The sequence below is a fragment of the Lagopus leucura genome, unplaced genomic scaffold (genome assembly GCF_019238085.1).
Source record: "Lagopus leucura isolate 7727_CA_CO unplaced genomic scaffold, USGS_WTPT01 Super-Scaffold_100159, whole genome shotgun sequence".
Classification (NCBI taxonomy): Eukaryota; Metazoa; Chordata; class Aves; order Galliformes; family Phasianidae; genus Lagopus; species Lagopus leucura.
This window is the reverse complement of record NW_024962335.1, coordinates 6948049-6967366: the sequence shown is the minus strand read 5'-3', so window position 1 is coordinate 6967366 and position 19318 is coordinate 6948049. Positions and strand designations below refer to the sequence as shown.

Genomic DNA, 19318 nt, shown 5'->3' with positions numbered 1-19318 from the left:
CCGGAAGCGCGGAGCGGGCGACTTCCGGTTGTGCGCGAGCCCCGAGCGGAGGCGAGCCCGCGATCCTGCACCCCGACGAGACAAGATGGCCGGGCTGCCCCGCAGGATCATCAAGGTACCGACGCGCCGCGCCCCGCGGGGACGGGGTTGCGCCGGCCCGCGCCCGGTTCTCGCGGCGGGCAGGGCCGGGCCGGCGCCGCTTCCGGTGCGCGGGACGCGGGGCCTCGCGGGGCAGGGCCGCTCCCGGGCCTCCCTCATCCCTCGGCTGGCGCGGAGCCGCCGCCGGGCACGGCCGCCGGGGGGTTGAATGAGAGCGGGGCGCTGGGCCGGGCCCGGCCTTTCCCGCCGCTCCCTCCTTGGGCCGGCGGCCCGTGCGGGCGAAGGGGAAGCGACCGGGGCCTCCCGGTGGGCCGTGGGCGGCCGGCGAGAGCGAGGCCGCTCCCGTCGCGGTCCCCGCCCGGGCGGCGTCCCGCGGCCATTCCCGTTTCGGGGCTCGGGCCGCGCCGGGCGCAGCCCCCTTCCACCGTGCTGCCGGCTCCTCGCAGGAACGGCCTGCTGGGCCCGCTGGAAAGACACGCGGTGTCCTGCCTGTGCGGGCTGCGCCAGTCCGAGGCTGCTACGTGCGCCCCGAGCTGCCGGCTCGCGTGGCCTCGGTGTGCCGATGCTGGCGGCTCCGCGATGCGCTTCGAGTTCTGTCTGCCAAGCTCTGCTTTTGGCTTCGAGTGCTTCCAGCTACACCTCGGAGGGAATTGAAGCCAGGCTCGAACGCGTGGAGTCACTCGGCACAGGCGCAGGGAGCTGTGTTGCAATGCAGTTCGTCTTGGTGATGGTTTGGTCCTGTAGCTGGTGTGGATGCTTCCTGGGGTGGCATCCTCTCTTCTGCTCAGTTTGCAGTGATATGACTTGCAATCTCACAATCTCAAATCCATGGTCACTGACTGCTTTTGTGAAAGTTACTAAACGATATTCATAAGGTTCATTGGTAGTTATGTGGTAGCACTTGTTTCGTTTCCACCTGAGTGCATGTCACTATTTCTGATAATGCTGCGAAGCTCCTCTTGGTTGAGCATACAGAGTTGGCAACCATTGTAAACACAAAACCACAGAATGTTAAATAGTTGATTCAAAAAATAAATCTGGATTTTTTTTTTTTTTGTAAGTCAGTACGTATCTATAACAGGTGATAGAGGAGATGGGGTGAAAATTCAGGATTAGCGTTTTTTTTTTGTGTATGAAAACAGCTGAACTATGATTGATGCTCTGAAATACAGGCAGTCAAAATAATGTGTAAATCTTACAGAAGTGAGTTTGCTCACCCTGTTGCCTTGGTGCAAAACATACAGTAGTGAATATATTTCAGGTCTGAGGAAATCTCATGATGTAGCAGAACTGGTATTTGTTGCAGAGATGTGGTGAGAGCTCAGTTGTGAAACTGATGTCCGTGTTAGATTTTGCTGTAGATTTTCTCAGTTCTCCTGAGAGCAGCCAAGAAGTGCACCCACTTATAAGCTAGTACATAAATTTCCTTCTTAGCACCCTTGTTTTTCTTTCTTAGCTTCTTTTAGGGAAAACATATAGCAGTTCACATAGCTTATTTCCAAGGTAGGGGATGGTATGAGAATGTTTTTTCTTGTCTCTGGGGATAGATAGATGGATACCCCAACTAGAGTCCTAGAAGCTCTAGATTTTCTCCAGAGGAGTTTTGCTTGGAATATTTCAGAGTGCTGTCTGTTACAGGGTGGTTTATATTGTGGGTTGTCTACTTTCAGGTATGCACTGTGGGCTGTCTACAGACAGTTTAGAGCATTTGAGTTCTTGAACTGGTTGCACCGAATGACCGTTTCTGTAGCTCCTGTGCTGTGCGTGCATCAGGTCATCAGCAGTATGTATGGTCTAAGACTTGAATTTGACTAGTATTACAATCTTGAATGTGGAAGGTAGTATTTGAAAGTATCCCAGCTGCAGAGTTGCAGATGCAGGAGTGAGTGCTTCAGTCTTCAGGAGTCTTGAACGAGGGTTGTTTTGATGCTTGCTATTCAACTGATCTTAATGTTGGAGTTAAGTATCCTATTGCTGCTTCCCTTAATTGGAGGGGAGTAAGTGAACTCTCTTGCTAGTGAGAATTTGAAAGATGAGGAAATAGAAGAGAGAAAGATACATCGGATGACAGAAAAGAGCTGTAGAAGGATGAAATAATTCTAGTAACAAGGCTCAAATTTGATAAATAAGTGTTTTAGGCTGCTGCCTGGAGAAGACCTTTTCCCTTTGATCCACGTGTGGCCTTTGTGTGGTCATCTGAGGGAAGCACAGCAATAGTTGTTCGGGTATAGCAGCATACGGTGCATACGCCGTAATGAAATACAGAATCTAGCTAAGGGCTCAAAATGCAGTTGGCGTTCCTCATCTTGATGGACTGCTGGCAGATGGCCTGGCTCTCAGGTTGACTAGCAGCCTGTGCTCTCCAGCTTGCTTCTTAGCTCTGTGCAAACTGTCATCCAGCCCAGCACGAGAGCTCTGACTTTCCTTGTCTCAGCAGAGAGCTCTATTTGTATTTTCAGTGCTTCTCCACACTCATTTAAAAGGTGTCAGTATAGATGTTGCAAAGCATTTTTTACAGGAGATAAAGGATTACTCCTGGCTCACCGTCCTCAGATTACTTCGAAGGACAGGCTTTAAGCAAGTGGGGTGAATGATCTGTAAGCTCAGGATATGACTCGCTTTAGAAGTATGGCTTATGGTGTTAGCACATCACAGATGTTGAGTAGGAAATGTTATAGCTGTGAATCCTTAAATCAAATGTATAATTGGAATTGGAGACATTTTTATCTCTGAATAGAGAGAAGGTGTTTTTATTCAGTAGCCTAACACCAGTGGTCCTCTGAGAGGCACTTTGTCAAGAAAATCTCTCAATGTAAGAAAATAAGAAGGCAGTATGGTGCACTTGCATAGATTTGTGGTTTTGATACTGTGAACTCTTTTGCTACTGCACATATTTAAAAAGAGAATCTTCACAATGTACACAGTAAACCCAGAGACTTTTATTTTCAAACGTTTGTTAAACCAATTATTTCCTGTGTTGCAAAGTCACGTAGCTCCAGGAGAGTAGGGAGTTGAATTGTATCTTTTTTTTTTTTCCTTTCCTTTGGCTGACATTCAAAACCACCTCATTGCTGTGTCAAATGCAGTGAATGTATCTGAATCGGGTAGGCAATGTTGCCTTGTGTCATCCTTTAGAGTTTGGTTTTTTTTTTTCAGTTTTCATTGCTGCAGTGATCTCATCATTCATGGTTTGGTGTCCAGGTCTGTGTGTCAACTGTGTGACTCGTTGTTAATGGCACTTTTGTTATAATTGCTGCAGCTGCTCATCTCGTGAAACAAAACATCTGAAGCAGTGTATGAGATTCTTCAAACTTTTTGTGAATGAATTTATCAGTGTGAAGATATTAAGGCTCTGATTTCTGTAGTCGTTTGTACAGTCTTTTCTATTAAAGGCTTTTTCTAGTATTTTTGGCTTTCTTTGAATGATGGTGAGGTGTAGAAGCTTTTGGTTTTGGTCAGTGCAGTTCCTTGGCGTCGGTCAAAGGAACTGCATGTTTGGACTTTGTAATGTGGTGTTGTCCCATGTGTGCTGTTTGAATCTTGTGGATAGCTTCAGATTTGACAGAAGAACCAAAATTTCTGATTTTCTGTTATTTTTTGTGTGTGTGTGTGTGTGTGTGTGTGTGTTTGCTTTTTTTGCCCCTCCCCAAAAATGTGGAAATATGGTGAATTTCAGTGCTTTGTGACCTTCTTAGTTCCATCTTGTCAGTCCTCGAGTATAACCTGTGTTGGCTGTGGCCAGCAATACCATGGGTGTAGGGGCAGTGCTGGAAGCCCTGAGTTTGGCAGGATGGGTGGATTTTGTGGAGTTGATGGAAGGAGGTTGAGGAGACTCTGGCACAGAGGGTAAGAAGCCTGTAGAATTAGACCAAGGAGCCAGTCTTGGAAGAAAGGCATGCAGTCTTAATGAAAGATCTTAGAGGACACTGATGGCTTTCCATGGCCTCTTGCAGTAGACACCAGAATATAGAATTGGAGAAAGAAGAGCAAAATAGTCCAATAAGAGGCAAACGTTTTGTTTGGAGTACCTTCTTATGTAATACTTGTGCACCACTGAAATCTGAACTTTCTTAATATCAATGTATGACTTTGCACACAGTTGTTTTATATGCACTTGTCTGGTAGTGAAAGCCAGGAGAAACATCACCAATATATTTTTGTTGTTATATGTGACTGGGAGGGTTAGTAATGACAGTGAGTGGTAAATCTTGCTGCAAATGGCATTTAGACAAGAGCTCTACATTAATTATTTGCTTTAATCACGCTTTGATAGTTGACTCTACAGTAGGTATTAACACAAGGCTCTAATGCAAACATGCTCCCTAATGTAACTGCAGGAATGGTTTATGCTGTTAGCTTACTGAATTTAGTCATGCCTCACTTTTTATGGTGCATCTCCAGCTCTAATAAAGCTTGATCTGTGCTAGTACATAGATTATCCTCTAGGAATTTGCATAACATCTCAGCTTCACAGCTTCAAAATCCTGTAATCTGCTATGGAAAATCTGAGAATGTGGTCATTCGCAGGGCAGAGCGATGCTGCCTTAAAAACGCCCTCTTCATGTTGCTGCTGTTTGGTAACAAAGTCATCCTCCAAGTCTGTTTTCCTCTGTAAAAGCACTGTTACCTGGAGCGCGCTCGTCTTCATCTTGCTGTCAGTACTCTGCTGTTGTTGGAATTTATAGTGTGGTGATGGGAGCTGGAGAGCTTGGAGTGCACAGGGGAGAACTGTGATGGATGCAGAATTCACTGTGCCCGTTCAGCAGAGCTCCAGATTGCTGGGTGTTTGTTCACAGATTGAAGTACTGTTGAATAGTTTCTACATCACCTGTACTGCTGATACGCTCTACAGGAGGTGCATTTGGCATGCTGATATGCTGAATGTTGTTCTGCTTTGGTTCTTTGGATTGGTGCAGTCAGGTTGATGAGGTGTAGAAAGCTGCAGGCAGGAGGACTGCTGGAAGCCATTAATTAGCCCAGTAAGGATCCCAGGAAACAGGGGCATGCAGAATGCTCACACTCAGGGATTATATGGCAAGGAATCGAGGAATTGATGAGGCTGGCTACTGGAAACCACAAGTACAGCCTTCTGCTTATGATGTTTGACCTCTGTGTTAAAATTTAATGGACTTTATCGGTAATTCTTTTTTTCCCTCAAAGAAGATAGTATTTTGTGAAGACTTTCTCCAGTGTAGTCATTTTACAGTGATAAAGTTTTAATCCAAGCATTTTGAGATCTCACTGGCAAGACAACGTTTGCTTGAGTAACGTTTATTTTCAGTAATGCTGATTCTAGTCAGATATTTTCTTTGTTGCAGCTAATGAAATGATAGGATCTGTGTCCTGGAAGAATCTGTGCTGGGATGTGGTATGCCATTATAGAAAGTTACTGGATGAAGTCTTTGTGGTTTTCTGATGCTGCTTTATCCATATATGAAGAAAAAGGTCTTGAATGTGCTTCAGTTTCTCCTACCGCCTTCCTCTCAGAAATCAAAGCAAAAACACGCTTGCAGTTTACCTTCTTGTGTCTTGACGTATCAGTACTGAAAGTGTGATCTTCTTCCTTATCCCGACCTGACAGATGATGAAAGAATTGCCATTCACCAAGTAATTACAACTTGTCTGTGTGCCAGTATGCTGCTGAGTTCAGTCCTATGCAGCTAAAAAAGTTAGTTTCATTTCATATTAAAAAAAAAAAATAATCCAAACTGCTCACAGTAGTTGGAACATATTGGTGCTGGTAGTTGGTGAGGATTTTCTATGATCAGAATAAAAATATGAAACAAACATATACTGTATGTGCTCCAAATCAACATGCTGAAGGTGTAGTTATAGTTCTACAGTTTCTGTAGATTACTGGCACCAGGTGGAGAAGTTGCCCCCTAGTTAAGTTGGATGAACCAGAGTTTGTCAAGGTGGCTAGCCACTGGTTCATGCTGGCCAGCCTTACTGCGTAAACTGTTACAGCCTGGGCTGTGCTGGCACAGAGGACTTTATGCTACTACAGTGAGCTTGGTCTGAGGGACTGGTTTGGCTCAGAACTCTGCAGTGAAGGTTATTTCTTAAGCCAGATCAGTTGTGATCTCACTTATTGTTGGACATTGTGGACACGATGAATGGGGTGCGTGGAACTGTACAAATTAGCACTGCTACTGAGAAGCTGCAGTTTCCCTCGTGGACAAACCCTTGTATGTTGTGAGGTGGGCATGCAGTTGTAGACATGAGTTGAGTTGATCAAGGACTAGAAGTCAGGCTGAAATAGTGGGGAGGTGGGCAGTTTGACTGCATTCTGAAGTCAGCATTTGGAGCTGATGAAAAATGAGATGAAGGATTTGCACTGATTTCTAGTAATTAGAGCGAGACATAGGTCTAAATTTGAGAGGAGGAAAAACACACAAAACAAACTTGGCTTTTTGATATTCAATTTTCATTTGCTTTAGAAACCTTTCTGTGGAACTTGACAGCAAAGGTGCAGTCTTCTGTGAAGCAAATACTGAAAATGACTGATCAGCAATCGTTTGAACTGAAAGTTATATTTTCTTCATCATGTTGTCTTCTACATGATGTCTACCTGTTACGTGTAGTGCCCTCCAACTGCTATCTCAGCTGTACCAGAAATGCAGCTAGTGGTTTTTTTTCCCTTTTTTTTTTTTCCACAGAATCACCAGGGTTGGAAAAGACCCACAGGATCACCCAGTCCAACCATCCACCCATCACCAATAGTTCTCACTAAATCATGTCCCTCATCACAAGGTCCAAACATTCCTTGAACACCTCCAGGGTTGGTGACTCCACCACCTCCCTGGGCAGCCCATTCCACTGCCTGACCACTCTTTCAGAGAAGTAGTATTTCCTAATGGCCAGCCTAAATCTCCCCTGGCACAGCTTGAAGCCATTCCCTCTAGTTCTATCTTTCTATCTTTCTTTTTTTTTTTTTTTTTTCCTTGAAGAACTCAAATCCTACAGACGAGGCTGCAAGTTAAAATTCTGTCTCATATCCTCTCTAAAAATGCTTTTGGATGTCGAGGTTTAAGCAGGTTGCAGATCAGTAGTTGCTCTGTGACTTGTGTTGGATGTCTGCTGTGCTCTCCAGAGCTGCATGGGGATGTCTCTTCCTCCTCTGACCTTGGCATTTGCGGTGGTTTTGCTCATGCTTTTTTTCCCTTGCCCTTGCTGTTATCTTTATGTGGTGTTTTTTGTTTCCTAAATTGTCTTTCCCAGAGGGGCCCCCACCTTGGATGCAGGGCTGTTGGAACTTGGAGGAACCAGCCATGTCTGGCATGGGGCAGACCTGGCCTCACCTTGTGGGGGCTAAATACAAATTCTGTGTCCCAGAGAAGGGGAGGAGGCTGATATGCTTCTGTTTCATTCTGTGTGCCTCTCTTGTTTATCAGTAACTTTCTTTGAAGCTAGTTTGGGGTTGTTCATGCAGTATTGCATGCCATTGGTCCTGCTGTACATGGCCAGTACTATGGAGGAAGTTTGTCAGCTATCTGGAGATTTTTGCTGGTAGAGGGCATATGGAGAGGCAGTCCATTAAGAGATGAGTGTAATGTCTGTACTTCATGCTGGTGGGAGATTTATCTGCAGCCCCTAGTGCCAGCTGCTTGCTGGGGATTGCTGTCTTCTGCTAGAGGGCAGCAGAGTTTGTGTTGCCTAAAATTGGGGCTTAGAAATGTAGTTGAGAGAGCCCAGCTAAAATTTCCGGGATTGAGTTAGGCATGCTGGCAGGATTTCCTCCTGGGTGGGTTGGAGTGATGGCTGCCTCTGGCAAGGGGACAGCATTGGGCACTGGGAGTGAAAGGGGGCTGTGACAGGTGGCCTTTTGCTGTGACAGATAGTGATCCATCCCTGCTCTCTGATCTGATGAAGCCATTTTGGCTAGTTGAACTTACAGCTAAAGGTGGATATGAGCTAAAATACTTCACTGTCTGAAGCAGATGAGGGCTCTTTTAGCTTCCCTTGGCCTGAAAAGTTTTTAGGGATGAAACCTCCATTGTAGCTGCTGATGGTAGAGGTAAATTGCCTCACTGCTTTTGAGAGAGTTGTGTAGCAGTGATGACAGAGAGCTGATGACAGTATAGGAAAGAATAATTAATCTGAGACTTGGTGTCAGGGTGTGATATTATAGCATTGTAAAAGCTTGAGTGTTTAATAACTTTACTAATTACAGTGCTTTTTTTCTTTGGCTAAGAGAGGCCTTGTTAATGCTTTCAGTTCTGAAGTTTCAGTGTAACTTTATCACAGCTATGCTGAATCTGAGAGCTTAACCATAGGTGCCAGCATAAAGCTGCTGGCCCTAAGGATTCTTTTTCTGTAGCAATCTCTGGTAGCGCAGTTGCTAGATAACTGTTTATAACAAGTAAGAAGATGCAGAGTCTTCATCCATCTATGAAGCCTTAAATACCAAATACTTTAATTTAGCAATTCACCATCTGTTACTGAAATTAGCAGTCCTGGTAGTTAAGGCTCTTCCTTTGGAATGAGGAGGAAGCCTCTGCGCTTCCTTTTTAGGCTGCTTGCAGAGGGTGATCTGTTACGCTCGCATCTTGCTGTGATGCTTGCCACAGCCTGAGCCCATAAAACAGCCCTTCTGTCAGAGCGGCTCTGTTCTCCCAGCACTCTGACAGCATGTTTGCCCTCTCCTTTTTGTCGGCACAGCTGTTTGCATGGGCATGTGGTGGGCTGGATCAAGGACTGTTTCACTGTGAGGTCAAAAGATCAGCACGCAGGCAGAAGTGCTGGTGCTGAAGTGGAAGGCCCCGCAGCCTTTCTTCCTTCCTTCCCCTCCTGGCCTCTCACTTATCAACTGGTTCAGGCTCTTCAAAGCGTTGGGATTTCTCAAAATTCCCTTTGTTCTAATGCACTTTATGGATTTCACAGTTGATATTAGAGGACTGTGTAGAGGAAGAACTGTGGTAGATTGTGTCCAATGTGCATTCCTTCAGTTATAACTGCTGAAGTTGCAGCTTCAAGACTAGAGTGTTTAGCTTGTGTGCTTGTTTTGGTTGGTGAGGTGAGCTGTGTAGCAGTAATAGTGGATGTGAAATAAGAAGAAGGAAAGCAAATTTGGCTGAAAGCACAGGGTTTGGATTTCTTCATAGTATCATAGAATCGTTCAGGCTGGAAAAGACCTTAAAGGTCATCGAGTCCAACCATGGCCTAACCACTCTGTCCTAACTCTGACAACCCTCTGCTAAATCTCATCCCTGAGCACCACATCCCAATGGATTTCAAATACATCCAGGGATGGTGACTCAACCAGCTCCCTGGGGAGCCCGTTCCAGTGCTTAACCATCCTTTATGTAAAGAAGTTTTTCCTGATAACCAGCCTAAACTTACCCTGGAGCAGCTTGAGGCCATTTCCCCTCCTCCTGTCACCAGTGAGAAGAGACCAACCCTGCTGTCATTGAGCTAGTTTGCTTGGCAAGTCAGCACAAACATTTTTTTTTTTTTTTTTTTTTTTTTTTTTTTACATTCTAGAAGTCTTCATACAACAGCCTTAAAGATTACAAAGAAAGTTTAAAAATTGTGTAATCCCATGCAGTCATTTCTTCCTTCATTGCTGGTATGGTCTTTATCAGACAAGTGGAGCTTTAAAGGTTTCAATTCAACTGCAGTGGCTGTGCTTTGTAATGAGTATTTTTTTCCCAAATGCCTGCATATGTGAACCTTCTGGTTATAATTATTTTCCAGTGTGCCATTGTTTGATATTGCCATAGTGTTGATAGCAAGTAAGGCTTCTGAAGTCTATTACAGTAGCTTTTGTTTTATGGAGTGGTGGAACATATTCTGTAGTAGTTGCTGTTTTGACTGAGGTGTTGGCAACTTGAGGCTTTTATAAAGACTATTGGAAGACTAGAACTGATTAAAATAAAGGTATATTTCTAGTGGACTCCTTCTTTATATTGCTGTGTCCACGTATCTCCACATGCTCTAACAATTGATTTTTCATGCCTGTCTGTATGGAAGCATCCTCTCTTGTTCATTTTGCTTCCCTAAAGAAGATCTCTATCATACACGCAGAGCAAGAAGAAGTATCCTGGTGACTGTGTTTCAATATTTATTTTTTCTTCCTCTGAAAGCAGCATAATAAAGCCAAGTGCTCAAAGACTGAAACACACCCCACTGGTGATTGATATTTTGCTTGTGAGACTTCTCTGCCTCGGCAGCCTGAACCATCCTTGCTCCCACCTCCTCTGCTGACCTCCTCTAAACATCACAGACTTTGTCCTAGGCTGCCTTGGCCTCACAGGTTGCCATATTAACAGCTTGAAGGTTTTTCCCCCACAGGTAAAATTCATCTTCAGTGAAATGTCCTCATAAAAGAGTAGCTACAGAGAATGTCAGCTGTGCCATATGTCCCTTCTGTATCATCTGTCACTCTACTTCAGGCCACCTGTATTACTAAGAAAAGCTTTGGCTCATCAAAAAACATTCAATGCTTCTGTATTTCTTGTAACCACTTAATTAAAAACAAGAAAGGAAACAGTAGAGAGGTGGAACAAATTCTGAATGATAGCAGTGTGTTTCGGTGTTTTTTTTTTATTCCTTGAAGTATTGGCTGGCATGTATCTTCATTTGCTATCTAATCATTTTCATTAATTCATGAAAGCTGTGAAATTAGCTTGAAATTGAGGAAAAGTGAAGTCAAATGAGAAGGAAAAGAGTTCTCATTTTCTAAACTTGACGTGTGACAAATAGAAATAAAGTGCCTGTGGATGCAAAGGATGTAGCTCACTAAATGCTTAGAGCTCAAAGTATGTCCTGAAGTGTTTCCTGTGAAACTCAGTTCAGTATGATAGAGTAGAGCTAGTAAGAAACACCATGAAGTGTTTTTTTCTGGTACAGGTTAGATTGAAATTAGTATTCCTGTGCAGACAAAATTAATTACTGTGTAGTAAAGTGAAGTATTGCGTATGCTTGAGCTTCTTGAGTCATCTAATTAAATCTAGCAAGTTAAATTTAATTGGAAGGGATTTTCTTTGGTATCTTTTTCACTGGATAACTGTCCTCTGGGGAAGGTAATAGATAATTAGATTCACATACGAAAGGAAATTAAACGCTTCCTTTTTGTAGATTGAGTGCACATCTACAGACTTCTTTTGTAGGTGCCTGTATTGGAGGGGATGGGAAGGGGGAACGGGTGCAACATATTTTTAAAAATTCTTACAGCAGGCTCAGCGTCGTGAGCTGGTGCTGTGTTGTCCTGTGTACCAACAGCTGCTCGTCTCAAATGGAGCTTATTGCTCTGAGCCTCACAACAGGTGGAATGGATTTCAGGATCAGTGTGTCTTTAGCTGGCTGGCTGACTTTGTAGTGTGGAAGCTGAGTTTCCGATTCTGCCTTGGTACTTACTGGCCTACGTATGTTTAAGCATCTTGATATGCTGTGGCCTTAAAACACAACTTCTTGATTCGTTTTCCCTTTCCTACTCCTTTTCATAGAATCACAGAATGGTTTGGGTTGGAAGGGACCATTAAGATCATGTAGTTCCGACCCTCCTGCTATTGACAGGGGCACCTCCCACTAGACCAGGGTTTTCTATCATGCTGAACTTGCTCAATGCCCCCTCCAGCCTGGCCTTGAATGCTTCCAGGGAGGGAGGGCGCATCCACAGCCACGCTGGGTGACTGTTCCAGTGTCTCATCATCCTTGCACTCCATAGACGTGTAGGTGTCCTGCCCGGGTTCTGAGGAGCCTGAGAAGCAATGCAACCGTATGTAACATTATATGCTCTTTTTGGCTCTCATCTCTTTTGTTATTTTATAGCAGGATAAGTGTCTGTATAACATAGGGCATAAAGGTCTATGTGAACATGATGACATTCCAGCAGTGATAAAGCCCTCAATGTGATGATGCTGTACCTTATCAATAGAATGATTTTTCTTGTGTGTAGGCTCGCCCATTGTTTACTGACAAATGGCTTTAGTGGCAGTATGTGCAGCTCCCAGCCTGACACTGCTCCCTTGGATGCACTGGCAGGTGAAAATGCTGATGCTGCTGCCATGGAACTGCTGATTCTGGACTGTTTTAAGCCAGGATTGGCTCTGTGGTATGGGTACAGTCAGCACACCGGCATGGCTAGGGAGGCAGTGTTTGGGTCAGCGGGACAGAGCTGGGGCTGGGAACGGTACAGAAATCCTGAATGTGTTGCAAATTCATTTGTATCCTTTGAAATATATTTGCATGAGTGAGCGTAGGAAGCTTAGAGCAGATTGGATGTCCTTACGGTGTGGCATATAAATGGCACTGGCAGCTAACACCTGTGCAGATAAGTCTGACAAGAAGTTGGGCCACATCAATTTATTGTGGTGTGTTTATGAAGATAACATCAATATTATGAGCTGTAGGAACTTGATGCATTTGATATGAATGGTTGGTTTGGAATGTTAATTACTATGGCTTCAGTGCTTCAAATGTTTCATTCACTTGCTAAAGTGAGATGTTAACTGCATCAAGGCAGTCACTTCAACGCTGTGTGAGTTATTTTAATGAAGTGCATGTATTGTAACAGCCCGCTTATATTTGAAGAACTTTAAGCCATGTGCAACTATTGTGTTTATATTACTGCTATTGTAGACACACAGAGTAAATATGCCATAAAACTAGGGTAATAAATTAATATAACACCCACAGGTTACCACTTGCTGCAGTAGAAATAAAAATTCTCTTTGTGTAAGTCAACACGGGAAGGTGGTGATAAAATTAACTGCAAGCAGTGAAAACAAGCAGGACGAAAAGCAGGAAATTAGGCTAAAATTACCTGAGGAAATGAGGCTTCTGCAGAACTCCTTGTCCCTGCCTAATATCCTTTTTCTAGTGTCAGCCTCTTCTTTTTTTGGGAGTGGAATGGTGCCTACGAGACTTGCGAAGGCCAGCAGTAGAGGAGAGAGAAGTCTGCATGGAGCTCTAGTGGGATGGTGGCCAGAATGGGCAGCTCCTCAGTGTAGCCACCTCATGGTGCCTGGGGCAGGGTTACTGCTGGAGGAAGAGCAACAAATCTGAGTAGAAAAAGCAGGCTTCCCTAATTCTAATGTGTACAGAACAACTTGCTACTCTAAACAGAAGGAGACAAGCTTGAAGTGTACTTATTATGTAAGCTGGATGTGCTTGAGCAAAGGCTATTCACACATACAGATGTTTTATATATTTATACATACAGCAACATCTTTAACTGGGGCTGAGTAGTACTTTCAGTTCTTCAGAGTTGATTCTGATTCCAGGACAGACATTCGTTTCAAAACCAGTGCCCCATGTTAGAGTAAGTCTTCAATGCTTTCTGTGAGTGATCAGTTGTTTCGTTTTTCACTTGTGGACTTCTGTGCTTAAGGTAGAATGGGAAATGCTGATGTTATTACTGTGATACTCTTTAGATTGCTTCTGTTTATACTGAATCAGAAGTAAAGCTATCCCTTACTTTACTTTACTAAATCTCTTAATTGTTAGCCATTACCTTGTGCTGTGGAGGCACATGTTATTATCATAGCAGCTGAGAGATTTGGAAGGAGATCCATACCAGGTCACCACATGGTGTTCTTTGATACTCGTTTGGTATCGTAGTTTCAGTGGGCGTAATCAATTAAAATAGTTTGTGCAGAGCTGCTTATGTTAAACAGTTTGTATTTATTACATTGCCTCTTCTTCTCCTTCCAGGAAACCCAGCGCTTGCTGGCAGAGCCAGTCCCTGGGATAAAAGCAGAACCAGATGAAAGCAACGCACGTTATTTTCACGTGGTCATTGCAGGTCCACAGGATTCCCCCTTTGAGGGTGGGACATTTAAACTTGAACTATTCCTTCCAGAAGAATATCCAATGGCAGCTCCTAAAGTACGTTTCATGACCAAAATTTATCACCCTAATGTAGACAAGCTGGGAAGAATATGTTTAGATATTTTGAAAGGTAAGTGCAACCTTGTTTTCTTATTATCTTACCACATACAGAAGCTTGGAGATTCTCTCTGAAAGAGATTTCTTTATAAGGATATCTTATTTATCCTTTAATCTGGGAGTGGGAAACTTGTTATTTCAGTAGACTGTGAATGTGGTATTTCATGCTTTCATAAATGTCTCTTTAGATAAATGGTCCCCAGCTTTGCAGATTCGTACAGTTCTGCTATCAATCCAGGCTTTGTTAAGTGCTCCCAATCCAGATGATCCACTAGCAAATGATGTAGCTGAGCAGTGGAAGACCAATGAAGCCCAAGCCATAGAAACAGGTGATGTATCTGATGCTTTTCTTCTAGTTTTAGGAAATATGATGAGCTGATGGCTAATTGGTTGGGGAATTGAAATCCCGGCCTCCTATTTTGTGCCTGCAACTTGCAGAAGTAATTACTGCATGCAGTTGTTGTCCAGGTTTCCTGCATATGCCTGCAGTGGTCTACTCAAGTGTGTAAATGCAACCTGCTAGAAAGAAAACTTAGTGGTTTTCTCTTGAGCTTTTACATTCCTAAATCGCAGGGATGTCCAGTGTGGAGACGTGGTAAAATAGAAATGTGCACTTGTGTTTTACCTGTGATGCTTAAGAATGGGTTATTTAGTTTCAGAAGGTATTTCTTCCATAGCTGCTTTTGTTTCAGGTATGGAAAGAATTATTGCATTGTGTCACTTCTGGCCTCACTGTGATTGGGCTGCTTCATCAGATCTCTGTTTTTGTGTATTACGTATTGTGTATTATAGGAGGTCAAAATTGTGCTTGTTTCACAACTGATACATTTTGTGTCTTTGCAGCAGTGTAAAAGTAATGTTTAAAAAACAAAATAACTTGAATAAAGCTTGAGAAATACTTTTTTTTTTTTTTCTTTTTCTTAAATGTGTTGTTTTTTTTCCTTTACAGCCAGAGCATGGACTAGGCTATATGCCATGAATAATATTTAAATGCGCTTTGAACATCAAGTGTGCATCACTTCTCCTGTTCTGCCAAGACCTCTTCCTTTTTTGTTTGCATTTAATGGACACAGTCTTAGAAACATTACAGAATAAAAGCCCAGACATCTTCAGTCTTTTGGTGATTAAATGCACATTAGCAAATCTGTGTCTTGTCCTAATTCACTATTGTAACGCATGAGCAGAGGCTAGAAGTATCATCTGGATTGTTGTGAAACTGTTTAAAAGCAGCAGCACATCTCTGCTTTTAATCCCATCATGGTTTAAGCATAAGCACTGTGAATGAAGGTAGGCAGGGTTAGCTGCGGGGCTTTTCGTTTTAATTTTGTGGGCTCCTCCTCCCTTTTTATGGTGATGCTAATTGCATTGATAAAAGCAGCTAACCAGTTATACTTTAGAATATACCCTCTAGCCCAGTCTAACTTAGATGCTGTAGATGGACAAGCTTCATTGTTTGAACAAAAAAATGGGAACATTAAACATCCATCACCTTCACTAATAATATTGTGATTCTGCTGTCAAGTGTAGAAAAATCCCTCAGAGAAAAAGCTTGTGACCATTTTGTATGGCTTGTCTGGAAAATCTCCTGTAAATCTTATGTTTTAGTAAAATATTTTTTGTTATTCTACTTTGCCTTTGTACAGTTTATTTTGCTGTGTTTTCATTTCTCTAATGTGACAATCGTATTTAAAAAGAAAAAACAAACAAACATGGAAACCAGAATTGACAATTTGTCTGCTAGTCTGACAGATTAAAAGAGTAAAGAGGTGGAATTCACAGGATGTTTTGCTTCTGTACGCTGACTTTTTTCATTAGCTTGTGTTATGTGGGTGACCTTACCTGTCCAATTTAATACAAAGTTACATTTGGAGTGACTGGAGGCGAGAGGGAAAAAAAATCTGTTACAATTATAATCATCATTTGGATAATGCGTTGATATGCATTGTCACGGAGATGGAGTGTAATCAAGTAGGAGGCTGAGAGCAAAGGTAGCAGTAATTGTGAGTATCTGCATAACTTGTCTTTGATTATCATCAGTTGTTACACTTTTCTAACTCAAATTCCTGTCCTCTGTAAACGTGAGACCTACAATGCACAGAAACAGTTGCAGCTAGCTTATATGTCAACGGGTTTGCTAACCAGGTCTAGCTAGCACCTCTTGCCACTGGTTTTATCTACTGGCCTTATGCCTTATTAAGCTGTTTGCTTAAACAACCAGTCTGCGTCAATAGTAGCAATGCTTCTGACTTGGAGGGAAGGGAATTTCGGTGCGATGCTTCCTTCTTGTCCTTGTGTTTGATGCGTGTGTCGTGTCTGGGAATCCAGCAGCTTTTCTGGGAACCCATCTTATTACTTCCTATAACTTCTTGTGTCTCTATTCTCTTCCCATGTTAGCTGCAACCTCCCAAATACAGTTGTAAAAGCTTTTGGTGAGGCTGACCTGAAGTTTATGAGTGACAAGTAGCTGTGGTTGCAGTGGGGAGTGCTGTTGTGCAATTTGGATTATGATCATATAGGCTACTGGTGTTCTCCCTCCTCTTTTTACCTCTTACTCTAGTATCAGCTGAAATCTCTATAGAATGTGGTCTATTTACTGTGCTCCTAAGGGAGATTAAGAGTATCTATTAAAACTGCTTTTTTTCCAGACAGAATGCTTTCAGTGATTGGTAACTGGTCTTCTCCCTTGGAGTACTCCAAGCGTGATTGAAGCTTGGCTCAGAATTCAACTTCATGATACGAAACAAACAAAACCCCTTAAAAGTAGTTTCTGTGTTGAACACGAGCCAAAGTTGCATTCAGGGCTTGTAACAGGTTGCTCTTAGAATGGAAGTGCTGCTGACCCTACCTTCATGTTACAAATGAGCATGTGCTTGGCTTCGGCTGCTGTGTGTCCCCTATATGCTATTAACACGGGCAGCTTTTGTGGCAGGCAGCTGAGAATGCGTGAGCTGTGTGTGCAGTAGGCTCTGCATTACCTTCACCTACCTCTTAAAGCTTGATATGGGCACTCCCCACTGGATAAGGCTTGCCTCAGCTCTCTGATGTAAGGAAGCACAGAGCTGCCGGGCGGTCAGAGCCCTGAGCATCCCCTGTGAATGTGGCTTTCTCCTCCTTTGGCAGAGAAGCAGGTTCTGAAGTGGTGTTTCACAGCATGTGGCTTAAAACTAGGTGGGCTGAATCCAGGGCATTGGGCAGACGGTTGGTGCTTGTAAGTGCATGGCTTAAACCTGGCTGGAGCTGGCTGTTGAGATGAGAATGTAATTAAAGCTGTGAGTAAGTTCTTGATGGAATATTGTTAATATATAAATAGAAATCCTCTGCCCCCATTTGTTAGTAACCAAATTAAGTGCATTATAGTCCAGTTTGAATACACAGTAGCTGGTATGTGTCTGGGTTATTTATTTTTTTCTCTCTTTTACTGTTATTTTTAGTATCTCAACAAATTGGAGAATTACAGCAGTCCATACTGTCAGTTTGAATTTGTGAGTCAGTAGTAGTGGTGTATCTAATGGTATAAAAGGACAAGCCAGATACTGTATTTCAAAACTGTTTTGGATATTCTCAAGTGATGGTTGTGATGAAAGGAAACTTTAAACAGGCTTCCTAAAAACCGAAATTCCTGTTTGTTGTGGGATCTATTCAGGTATGTTTTAATCCTTCAAAATTTGGCATTTTATGTATGCGTGTATATATATATATGTAATATAAACCTGATTTAAGAGCTGTGTATAAAGTCAACCTGGAAATTTTATTCTATGTTGTGTTGAGGAATGTGAGTTTTAGACTAAATTAGAATCGTAGAATCGCAGAATGGTTTGAGTTGGAAGGGACCCTTGGAGGTCGTCTAGCCCAACTCCCTGCAACAAACAGGGATTCTCTGAAGCCAGGTAGATGGGGCTTTGTCTTTTTCCCCTCAGCTTAGCAGGTGTGTATATTTACAGGCATTATCTGAACTTGAGGTTACTTCTGTCACGTGTACCTTTACAGCTGGTTAGCAAATGCTGCTCTCTCTTAGGGAGTGTTCGTTCTAGCTCCATTTCTAGTGGCCATTGGGTAAACTTACAGCAAATGTACAATAAGTGGGCTTCCTCTGCCATTACTGGTGCTATGTGTCGTGTCCTGGAATCCTCAGTGAGAGCACTGACATTGCATCTGGTCAGTTTCTGGATAGCGACTGCTTCTGTTGAGCCTGGATTATCAAATGGACTCTAAAACCATGCATACAGAACACGGCTGTGGCAATTTCCTTTAGCTCAAGAGGGAAAGGAGGCTTTGGGAGGCTTTTGTCTTTGCATAAACGTTCGGTGGTTGTCTCAACATTTGGCCGCGTGCTTTCATGGGTATGAAGTGTTTCATCACTGGGATCTGGCGTTTGTGCGGTAGCTGACTTTAGTTTAAAACCGGTGAAATGTTGCTTCTGTAGCTTTCGAGAAAGTGTATTTCCAACATGGAGAATATTGTGAAACATCTTACTGGGTTAGTAACATACGGAATTGTGACATCTCAATTTATGTACATTCTGTGGGGTTTTTTTTTCCTTTTGTTTCTTTTTTGGTTTTGTTTTCTTTTTTTGAGGGTTACATTTAAAGTAAAATGTCTGGTAGGTTTTGTCAATAACATGTCTTGACTGTAATGTAATATGACACTGAAATAAAAGGAAGAGTGATTATTCATTACATAGACACTGAGCTTCATTTAACTGCAGCAGGCTGCCACCGCTGTGCAGTGCAACTTAACAGTACTCATCATCTCTTAAAATAAGGAAACCTTAACTTCTCTCATCAGTCACTTGTAATTGATTGTGTTTTTTTCTCATTTCTATGGGGAGGAAAGCTGTGGTGCACAAGCTCAGAGCTTTGCCTGCCTCTATCTGCCTTTTTTAGCCCAAGACTTTTACTGTAACACTGCACAATTTGGATACTACAGTGCAGTATAATTGGCAGGTCTATTAAGTGTTGCTAAGCCATGTTACAGCACTAGCATAGCTCATAATTACGTCTGCTGTAAGGGAGTTCATTGCCACGTATCAGCACCTTTCCTGTCAAAGCCTGCAGGAACAGCATGGGGCATATATCTGATGGCAGTGGAAACAGCTTGAACGCTCCCCCTAGGATGAAGGGTGGCTGTAGTCTTACATTCCATGCAGTAAAGGCAGGTTCATCTTAAAGAACACGATACAGTGAACTGACCCTAGTAGTACTTTTCAGTTGTTTGGTAATTTGCTGTGTTCAAAGATGAGTTTTGCTCAGGGCAGACCCAGAATGCGGGCACAGAATCTTCAGAATTCAGATGAATGGCAGCTAAAAAGACCTTGGTAGGAAGCCTTTGT

General features: G+C 43.0%; 1 protein-coding gene across 1 annotated transcript; it reads left to right on the top strand.

The window, feature by feature from the left end:
- Positions 1–18662, top strand: UBE2N (ubiquitin conjugating enzyme E2 N). Its single transcript, XM_042890108.1, has 4 exons — positions 1–115; positions 13756–14002; positions 14178–14318; positions 14939–18662. Exons 1-4 carry the CDS (start codon positions 86–88, stop codon positions 14977–14979), a joined length of 459 nt encoding a protein of 152 aa, XP_042746042.1. The 5' UTR covers positions 1–85; the 3' UTR covers positions 14980–18662.
- The last annotated feature ends 656 nt before the right edge of the window (positions 18663–19318 follow it).